The 11,523-nt window shown below is 30.0% G+C and overlaps 1 protein-coding gene across 1 annotated transcript; it reads right to left on the bottom strand.

Moving 5' to 3' along the window:
• Nucleotides 1–418: 418 nt before the first annotated feature.
• Nucleotides 419–2,408, bottom strand: LOC106773624 (protein BIG GRAIN 1-like B). The gene has a single exon (XM_014660346.2). It carries the CDS (start codon nucleotides 1,803–1,805, stop codon nucleotides 531–533), a length of 1,275 nt encoding a protein of 424 aa, XP_014515832.1. The 5' UTR covers nucleotides 1,806–2,408; the 3' UTR covers nucleotides 419–530.
• Nucleotides 2,409–11,523: the final 9,115 nt, after the last annotated feature.

Here is an 11,523-nt window from a genome sequence, read left to right as displayed (position 1 = left end):
ACCCAAGAAAATTAATCTTTTGAAAATTTAAAAGAAAAATTAAAATAAAATAAAAAAAAATTAAAGGATCTCATATCCCCATTAGATTAACATAGGCACTTTTTGACTATTGCTCCCACGCATATGAGATGCATGAAGAAGATAGTGTTAATTTCAAGCAAAAGGGGCCCCCACACATAAGAGAGAAAGCAAAAGCCCTCTTTTTTCTCTTGCCATGAATAAGTGTAGAAATTCTGCCTTTGCTTTCATCTTCATCTTCATATTCTTCCCCTTCTTTAACTGCTTTTTCACCCCTTTTCCCTCATAATGTTCAATGATATTGCATGAGGTTAACATTTTAACCTTAAAACCAAACACAAAACCATGAACAACAAAACATTATTAAGAAAGACAAGAGAACTAGATTTTAAAGAACCAATAAGCCAAAATAAAAAGGAGAAATCTTATTATCTGATGTAAACCCCCACACCATTTAATTCTAATTAAAAAGTAACCCCACTTTTTTTTTTTTTTTTTTTGCCCCTTCAAAATTACAGAATGAAGCCATTGGCAATGGCTCTATTGGTATTGAAATGGGTAGTTTCATACACAGGTAACTCTTCCCTATACCTCTCAATCCCAATTGCTGATAGATTATCTAACTCAAAAAGATCAGAACTTGAACAACTGGCTACATCATCGTCATCTTCTTCTTCTTCTTCATCTTCGTAATGCATAACAGCATCAAACTCCACTTCGTTCTTTTTCTGATAATTCTTCAGCAAGTCTCTTGCTAACTCCTCCACCCTGCGACTCTCCTGCATAACATGCAGTCTCAGTTCCTCGCTTCTGTTCTTTCCATTGGAATCCGCCAAATCTTCTTCACCCTCGTAAACATTCTTGTGCCCACAGGGCCTACAATCTTCATCTACTACAACACTCACAGGGCAAAACCTCACAGACCTTTTGGCGCCTGATCTTGAAGAAGGGGTTTTGCTCAAACAAGACCTTGAAAAAGAAGATGCTGATGAACATGTAGAACCTGGCTGTTGTGCTGCTGGTTTTGTATCAGCAGTACGATTTGTTGGAACCGGAAGACGACAAGTAGATGGCGTCGTCGTTGTTGAAACCTTTGCTTTTTTGGCATTTCCACTTGAAGTGAAGAGGGAATTGAGAAAGCTAGCAAGTCTTGCACCCGGTGAAATGGGTTGTTTTGCTTTCTTCAACTCACCATAAAGGATTTTCAAGGCTTTGGACTTGGTTTTGCCGAAACCATTCTCGTGCTTTGGCTTTTGGGTTTGAGAAGAGTGGCTCCGGAAGCTGTGATTGTGAAGTGCCGCATCAAAGTTGGTTTTGGTTTTATCAGAAACACTGGTTTTGATTGGCTTTGGCCTCTGCACTCCATAGAAGGACTCTGACTCCGAAGAAGAGAAGCCTCCAACAGAGCTTGACTCAGAGGAAGAGGTTGAACTTGAATACATGGAGAGAGTGTTTGAAATTGAATTGCTTCGCGTTCTTCTTTCAAATTCCGTCAACGAGTTTCTCCCCATTAGAACTTTCTCTGAGGTTCTCTTATCCATCCAATTCTCCACCTTCCTGGCCCTGCGAGAGTTGAGTTTCTCAGCTTCAGGTTTGTCCTCTCTGAAACAATTGCTCTGTTTCTGCTTCCTCATGGTTTCTCTGTAAAAGATGAGCCGCTCCTCTTCCTTTTCCTCGGTTTGATCTTCGTCGATTGAACGGTAGATAACGTCAAGTAGAGTGGAAGAGAAAGAAGGGTTTTGTGTGCGGTGCTGTTTTCTTGATGGTTTATTGTCCCACCTGTCCATTGTGTTTTTTTTATAGAGAACAGGGGAGAAAAACAGAGAGGGGTGGAACAGGGGATTTTGGAGGGTATCAATTACTTGGGCTTTGTTGTCTGCTTGAAATAGTGGCACTGTGAAAAGCTGTAGTAGAGAGAAATTATGAGGAGAAAGAAATGATTGTGAGAAAGGACAAGGCCATGGCTGTGTTTCCAAAAAAAAGAGTGTGAGAGTGGTGTGTTTGGAAATCACTGTGGGAGGACATAAGAGGAAAGAGGAAGAAAGAAATGAGACATGAGTATTGATGAGTGCTTGATGGTTTTGAGAGAGACAGTAATGAAAGCCAAATTCCACGCCTCAGAGGAGAAGAGAAAACAAAGGATGATTGAGAGAGAAAGAGAGAGTTTTGGAGAATGGTTTCTTTTCGATGCTCTTATAAGGTTTGGGGAAGGAGTATAGCTGGCCAGCCTGTCAATAATGATGTGGAATTTCACTGATTATTCAATTCACCTCTCTTCCTCAGTTTTCATTTTTTATTTTTTTCCCTTCACCCCATGAATTGACATTAGATCCTTACTTTTTCTTTATATAACAAAAAAAAAAAGAAATGTATAGTTTCGTAGGACCATGAAGAGCATATATTGATACAGCAAAGAAGATTCCACTCTTGCTTGAGAAATTCATCAGTATCTGTCTTAGTTTTGATGTGGATATGCAGTTTCTTCATTCTATGTAGAAAGAAATGTGATTGTATATATGTCTGATACATTACAGATAAGTTCTTAAAAGAAAGAAAGACAGTAAATTTAGACTTTTCAAAAAATGCTATTTGTGTTTCAATCAGTAATTTTTATTACAGATTATTATTATTACCTTCTTTAATTGGTTGGTTTTATGATTAAAAGGGTGGTGTTTTTGTGTTGATTAGAAGAGGGAATGTGTGCAGCACTTCCAACATAAGGTATTATACTGTATTATGGTTCTGTTTGCACAGTCAATTAATGCGGCTACTCAACTGAACTTTGGGCTTTAAGTGTTCATTTATTTTTGTGGATTCTATTAATGCCCGTGACTTCTTCAAATTAAAGTTCTTCTCCTTTTGCCTATTTTAATGATCTGCATTCTACTCTCAAAACAACATCTTCAATATGTTCCTGCTGTCAAGTACATAGTTTTAACCTTCATGAGTAAATGTTCACAAACATTTTTTCATCCTCAGACAAATCAGATTACATAAACACTTTCAGAAAACTGCTTTTGACAACACTACAGAAATAAGGTTTAAAAATTTACCTTTTTTTTTCTCTTCTTATGAAAAAGAGAAAAAAGAATGCTAATTTCACATTATTAGAAAATGAAATAAGAAAAAAATGACATTGTGATATTTTTTCATAGTGTATGGAAGAAAATTTGGTAAGATGCATTTTGTAGGCATTAATAAATAGCATAAGGTCTATGCCTGAATTACAAAAGCAAGATCAATAGCAATCTATGGTTGCCCCTGTCATTTATGGAAGCTGAGTTGATTGACAATGCAAAAGAAATATAAACATAAAAAAAATAAAATAAATAATCGTTTAGTCCTTTCAATTGTCAAACTTTCTTCACCTACGTGTCTATGGTTTGTGTTATTGTTTTTGTAGGGGCAGAACAAGAAGAGAAGAGAGAGAGAAAGAGATAGTTAGTGGGAACATTGTGTGCTTATTTGCACAATCATTGTTCTCGTGGCTCCTAAACTTTATGAAGAGAAAGAGATGAAAGCAATTTTCAAACAAAGGCACAAGAGATTTTATCTTTTAATTAATTCATTAATTAAGATTAGGCAAAAGAAAGAGATGAAAAGTAGGGTTAATTAAGTTGATAAGGTTGAAAAAGGGACCAAAACAAATAAAACATCGTGTGTTAATGTCGAGATGTTATACTATTGTTTTTTTGTTCTCTTTCCTTCGGTTTCAAGAAAATATTTCATAATGAAACTTACCAGCTAGGATGGTATAATATAATAACACATCCACCAAGTGTCATCTATAATTATACAAACCCTTGTAACAATCATGGGATGTTATGATGATACACGAGTCTCAACTCTCACGTTTCATCTCTAACAAATTAATAATTTACCTATTGTACGTATCAACAAGTACTTTCTCTTCTTAAAAAATCATTTTCGAATTACCACACAATTTTCGTATCATATATATATATATATATATATAAAACAAATTCCAGATTCCACCACTATCATGCACATTACTGTTAATCGTTTATGAGAAATTCATTGTGGAGTTGATGAGTAATCACTTCCAATTAATTCCATTCTTGCCAACGAAGGATGTTTAAATCATGTATGAGTTGGATTTTCTAGTAGTAGGAATGAGTTGTTTGAGTGAAACAATAGTTCATTCTTGGTGAAACTTGACTTTTTCACCAATTTATTACTTTTTCTAACTAATTCTTTATTGCTTTCAGCCAATTTTCCCACATGATAATCAATTCATTATTTCACTATTATTGTTATTTGCAAGCATGTGTGTTTTAGGTTGGAAGTTCCACTTCAACTAAAAATACCATCAATTTAAAATATATAATTTAGTTCAAATTCCATTTTACAAATCAGTTTTGTGAGATTGAATTATGTTTAAAGTTCACTTCTTAACATGTATTAAAATCATGTTAAAGTCTATCATAGCGAAATTTGTTGAGTATATCATTTTATTTTTTATCGAGCCGCTATTATATACTTCAATGTGAAGACATATGTTAGAAGTTTCACATCGACTAAAAATAAAACCAAATTTTGTAAATTACTTCTTAACCTATTTTATCCCTCTAAACAAAAACAATTTGAAATATATATCATGATATGGTTTCTTCTTACTTTTTTTTTTAATTCTTTTGTTTGACTATGATATAATACCTGTTAATTATCCAAAAGCGACAAGATAGAAATAGAAAAAAAGAAAAGTGAAATAGAACATATACATGATTTATAAAACAGTTCAGTCCATACCCACATGCATATTCTTTCATGTTTGATGACAATAGGTCTCTAATTGTAACCTAATTAACACTATGCACTATTATTACATGGTATATGGGGAAGGTGGGTGGTATAACATTAATGAACATGTCGTACAAGATCGTATGTAATGTTCCTCCAATTGTTTCCATTCATGATAATCACTGTTTTTCAATTTTGCAATGAACATACTCATATTCTTTGGGTTTAGTTTGCACAAAATACAAGAGTAAAGAGTTTTGAATATATATAGTTAAAATCTTGGACCCAAGATTAGCTTCTTATTCTGAAAATTTTAAAAACCTTAATTACAGTGATTAAATTATTATGTTTGCCCTCAAATTTAGTTTGTAAACTAAACACAATTTTTCATAATAATTTTAAAACAAAAAATATATTTAACCATTATAATATATACAAGTAAAAATAGAAATTTATTTTATGGTATATGAAATTTAAAATATAGAATAATTTTTGTGAAAGAAATTATGACCTTTTTTTACCATTTAATACATTTGTTTTGTTCCCCTTGTTTAATTTGTTTTTATATTTGTTCATAAAACAACATATTCATTTAAAAACAATAAAGCAATCTTTCATATACGACAAACCATTTTAAATTACTGAATTTCTTTTTCTTTTCAAAATTAATTTGAAAATAGGTTATTTTGAACAAGATTCTTCAAAAAAAAAATGGAAAAATATTTTCCCTTTAGTTTATGTACTAATAGAAAATCTATTGTTTTTTTTTTCAATTTATCTTGTAAAAAAATTCAAATATAATAAAAAAAATTCTCTTAAATTGGTAATGGAAAACCTAGCATGAATTCCAAGTAAAAGAAAGAGTGTTTGCATTAACACTAACAAAATTCTGTGTAATGGCTTTCATTATTGTCTCCAATATCCGTTGACCTAGCAATGCAATAAGTTTGTTTAGTAAAACCTATTAATTTCACTCATACTTTCATCATATAACTAAGCACTTCAATTTGACTTTTTTTTTTCTACACAAAATTTAGCATAAAACGTGCTCCACTTATGACTTCTGTGTAATATCTCAAAACTTAAGCATTATGAAGTTCTATAATAGAATTTCTATTTCCTCTATAACAAAAAAAAAAAAAACCTTTTCTATGTTTATGTTTGTTTTTAAAATATCTTTCACATTCAATTCATTTCCTATATCAACTTCCAAAACTCTTATTTTAATTATTTGAGCTCCTATAGTACGAAGAAACCATGTTAGTTATGTTTTTCTTACTAACATGTAATACATATCAATTATTAGAGTTAATTCACAAAATTAGTAAACACTTTGTATTAATAACATAAATACCTATTACTACAAGAAAAAAACTATTTACCTGTAAATTATTACATACGAATTTTCTGTATATAAAATTTGTATGTAATGGTGGCACCATTTGGCGGGAGTTTTACTAAGGATAAATCCGTATGTAATATCTGTATATAAGTAAATTTTTCTTATATACGGATATTACATACGGATATTAAAAAAAATAATAAAAAAAATTAAAAAATTAAACCCAAAGAGAAAATTTTATAGACGGAAAATCAATCTCACGAAAGTTTTAAAGCTCTTTCTTCTCTCTCAGCTCTTTGTTCTTCCCTCTCAATCACAAATTTTTCTTTGGTCATTCTTTTCATCGAGCCATTCTTCTGATCGAGTCATTCTTTTCGAGCTTTTCCCCTTCATGTATTTGAACATAACTAAGGTTGAGATGAAAATAGTATATAACTACTTTGATTTTTGTAATATTATGCATGTGATATAAGTGAATAAGAATGTTAGATTTGATGTAATTAGACTAATAGAAAAAGCTAAAGAATGTTGTGGAAAAAGGTGAATTGATAGCATGAGGGTTAACAAAGGAAAGTAATATTGTGAGGGTTAAGATTCCATTTACATAAGTGGCAATGACCAATATAGGGACCCAAATCCAAGTTACATGCCACATTGACATGCCCTATATAGAGTCCCCAATTAGGAAAAAGTTACTTGCAATATGCCCTCATGTTTCCATTCTCATCATCCTTCCTAAGAATTTAGCTATTAAAGTTTATTCCTCTCCACCATTTTTTCATTCCTTTCCACTACACTTTATACATACCACTCACTACTACCACATTCTATACCATTCAACTCTTAAATAACTTATGAGATGATCTCACAAATTTAATAGTTTTTTTTAAGAAGATATTACATGAATACGTGAATAATTAAAATCGCTTTCAACTCAAAATCTTAACATAATAAATTTAAAAAATTATATATGCGAATAACTTATTATTTGATATTTCATTCACTTTGTTACAACATTGCTTTAATATATGTGAATTGATGTTTATGAATATGATAGCAGTCATTTCACATAATGCGATTGTTTTTTGCCTTTCCGAAACTTTTGTTTTCATGACATTGTGGAAATAGTTTGTCCTAAACATCTTTGTTTTCAAGGAACTATGATAGTCCCACGTTAATCACACTTTGTCTCAAACGCCAAAAAGGAAGTAACTATGCTATAATATCTACTAATAAATAATTTTAACACCATTTGCAAGAGGATTCAAGATGCTCTTAATTTATTTCCTTGTGTTACGCACATATAAATATATAAAAATTAATAAATATAAATATAAATATTTAAATAAATGTAAACTAATGAACGATAGATTCGACAAAAAAGCACTATGGTAATCAATCCATCAATTCCCCTCCTACATTTGCTTCTGTAAATTATTGATCAATCACTTTTTGGTCCTTAAAAATTGTGTACAGCTAAGCAATGCTCTTAAATATATCTTATGTTTTTTTATTTATTTATTATTATATACTACTTCTATTGCTAATCAATAATAGAAACTAAGTCAAACCGATTAAAGTTAAAGAAAGTTTACTAAAGTAATCGGATTAAATTGGGTAAATAAAGAGGCGTTTTACATATAAAGGTTGATTCATCTCAACTAGTTTTATTTTCTCTTTTATTGTCATTTTCATACTTTTTGTATTTTGTGTTTAATTTTAAGTAATATCTCAAAAGGATAAACATATAAATATGTGCATGATTGTAAAATTTTATCTTTATAAATATAATTCAACCTTTTATAATTTAAATTTCTTTCTAGTACAAGAATCCAATTATTTTTTTTGGATTTAACTAAACTTATATTGTGTTAAGTTAATTCAGTTTAACTAGTAATTAGTCGTCGTGACAAAAAAATGATTTCTCATATACTATTTACATTACAGATGCTTTTATTTTCTAGTGCAATTGAGAATTGAACGACATTAACATGATTAGCATCTTTTAAATGTGAAATCAATCAAATCCAAACGGTCTTTTTTTTTTTTAATACATTAAGTGAATGCTAAGAACATGTGTTCATATGTTAAAAATAATACATGATTCACTTCAACATGATACAAAACATGTTCTCAGCATACTTACAGTTCATTCTTGTTTGAACAGAAGATACTGCTGTAGACCAAGAGAATGGGTAAAAGATACTTGTTGGAAAATGAGTGAAAACATGTTGAAGAGATTCACACGCATGGAATAACATGATTGATGATGTATTGCAATGATGCTACGATGTTAGAGCAGGTGTCTAGCACACAGATGTGTGATGGGTTTATTGCAAGAAAAAATTTTGGAAACATAACGTCAATGAGATTTGAATCTCATTAATATAAAAAATTCACACCAACTTTTATCAAAAACACAAGTAAATCTCCACACTGATAAGATATTATCCATTTTAGGTTAAATTTTCACGAATTTATTTTTGGTACTACTATAAAAGATATTTTATCAATGGAAGTATATATAAACTCATATCCATTTCTTATTTTATTCGATATGGAACTTTGTTTATATTCAACATGTATCTATTATAAAATTTAAACTCATACTTGAATTTTATAACGATACTAACGAAATTATCTAATATAAGATTTAGACTCACGCTTAAATTTTATACCAGGACATACATGGGATGGATGGATGGGAAATAGGTATTACTCTTTTTCCTTTTGGGAAAGAAAGAGATGGATGCATGATCAGGCTCATATGTGACACCTCTTCACACTACAAACACGCTTTGCAAAGATGGTTGGTAGCCATTTTGCAAAGGCAGGCCATGCCTACATCATTTCCTCTGTAACTTGGTTTCAAACTGTGGGACATCCCCACAACCTTAGCTTCAATCAAAACCATATATTGCTTTGGCCCAGTTTCATCGTTTCCACAACACACACACACACACTTATGATAACTAATCAACCATAGTTGCCACCTTCATGCCTATCCCTTTAACTAGTATTAATTCTTCCACATTTTCAGTTCAATCATTCACTATTTTCATGCTTCTATAGATATCTATTGACCCACTAGAGTTCTATATATGCATAGAGATACAGTCAGAAAGCTTCACATACTAATCTATCTGATATGAGACTAAACACTCATTAGTTTCTGATTATTAGGAAGCAAATATGAAGAAAAAAAGAGGTTGTATGATTACACTGGGGTGGGAAAAGGTGAGATATATTGTGAGTTTGACCTGATAAAACCATTTTACGTGATTATATATAGTAATTTGTATGCATGAAATGAAGGAGCATGCAGTGTAGTTATATTCTCTGAAATAATGTATGCAGAGATGACGATAGAATAGAAGAAGGTTTGGTATGGTTAGAGCATAGAATAGCATAGCATAGCATAGCATAGAAGTGGGTTTGCTTTAAAAAATGGCATGGGGATTGGCGTAGCTTTTCTTTTTGTATTATCAACAAACACTTTTGTTCAAAGTCTGAAATCTGAGGGTCACTACAACCGTGTTCATAGGGACAGCATACCCTTCTTTATAGGGTCGTAGGACCACTCTCCTCTCACTCACTCCTCAAACCATCATTCTTTACCTTTTTATTTCTATTCAAATTTATTTTCTCAATCTATAACTTTTACATCAGATACAACTAATTACATATATATTTTAGGTTTAATATTTGAAAAGGTTCTTATTTTCGTCTAGAATATCAAATAGGTTTCTTTTTTTCTCAACGCCTCAATTAAGTTCTTAATTTTGTAAAATTAAATCAAATAAGGTTTTTTCGTCAAATTGAGATGACGTCGTTAGGAAGGGTATACTAATAATGTAATTTTTTATCACGTAGCATTAAAAATAATTGTATTTCTTTTAATTTTTGAATTAAAAAATAGAATATACAGAGTATATTTCATTTTTTTAATTCAAAAATTAAAAAAAATACAATTCAGTCACATTTTCAATGCCATGTAACAAAAAACTACACAGTTAACGTACCCTTCTTAACGGCGTTATCTCAATTTGACAGAAAGGTCTTATTTGATTCAATTTTAAGAAAATAAGAACTCAATTAAGACGCTGAAAAAAAAAAAGAACCTATTTGAAATTCTGGACGAAAATAACGACCTATTGAAACATTAAACCTATATTTTATTATCATAAGTCTTATTGTCATTAAGAAATTCAAATTTTATGTTTTGGATTTTTTTTATTAAAAATGATATTTTTATGTGAGTTAGACTTAGATATTTTATAGATATTATTCATTAACTTTAACCGAGATTTATTACACCATTATTGTAACTATTGTAAAAAAGAAAATTTACAACGGTTAGGTATGACCAATGTAAAAACAAGGAGGTCAATATTCACATTTATTCTACTTTTAGAGAAGAATATTTATATTTATCATGTAGGGATAAAGCCAATAATCAATTATATGTATCTAACTCGTTTTCATATCTCTTCTTTATCTTAAATTATTAAAATGTTTTTTATAATTGGATGACTTAAAAAACTTATTTTAAATATTTCTCTATGATTTCATTTGAACGATTTCGTTTGATTTGAAGAAGTTTTTTTTTTTTTTTTATTATTATTATTATTATTATTATTATTATTATTACACAAATCCATTTCAAATCTCCAAGTTCGCTTACATGTCTAAAGTATTGTTCTTATAAATATTGTAGTTTTCATGGAATTTCGATTGTGGGATGATATTTTGACATCCATCAAATAAAGTATACCCACTTGACAAGTTAAAATATTAATATTTTAGTTATTTTTGTTTTATTTTTTTAACTCAAAAAAAAATTCTAGTATGCAACTTTATGTTATTGAAAGTTTTAAGGTGGGTATATTTTTTTCCAAAGATGACAAAGTATTATTTACTTTCAATTTTTAATAGGTGTTTACTAGTATCTATTATTTAAACTTTATTTATATGATTTAAGTTATAATAATTTATTTATTAATATTTGATATTGAAAAAATATATACATTTTTACTAGTTTGATAAAAATATAAGTTTTATATTAATAAAAATGGATATAAACTTTTACTTTAAATTAAGAGATAATGTAATTCAAAAACTGTTGCCCCCAAATCATCCTTTTCGCATATAGTTCATACTCATTTACTAATTACACTTTATTTAGTTTATATGTTGTCAAAATTCATACTTGAGATAAAAAGAAAAGTTCGACAGAAATTGTTAGAAAAATCAAGTTTGATAAATTTTGTTCTAACTCAAATTTCAAACTCACTTGTCACTGCAATTTTCTTTCTTTAAATATTCACTCAATAGTCAATCGAAAAATACACAGTTGCCCCCAAACAAATGGTTTTGTGAGATGGATAGGAAGACGATGTAAG

The sequence above is a fragment of the Vigna radiata genome, chromosome 9, assembly GCF_000741045.1.
Source record: "Vigna radiata var. radiata cultivar VC1973A chromosome 9, Vradiata_ver6, whole genome shotgun sequence".
In the NCBI taxonomy this organism is placed as follows: domain Eukaryota; kingdom Viridiplantae; phylum Streptophyta; class Magnoliopsida; order Fabales; family Fabaceae; genus Vigna; species Vigna radiata.
Note: the sequence above shows the minus strand (reverse complement) of the source record. Positions and strands in the feature narration are given on the sequence as shown.

Coding starts and splice junctions, on each gene's coding strand:
- LOC106773624 (XM_014660346.2), bottom strand. CDS start 1,805: ATGGACAGGTGGGACAATAAACCATCAAGAAAACAGCACCGCACACAA.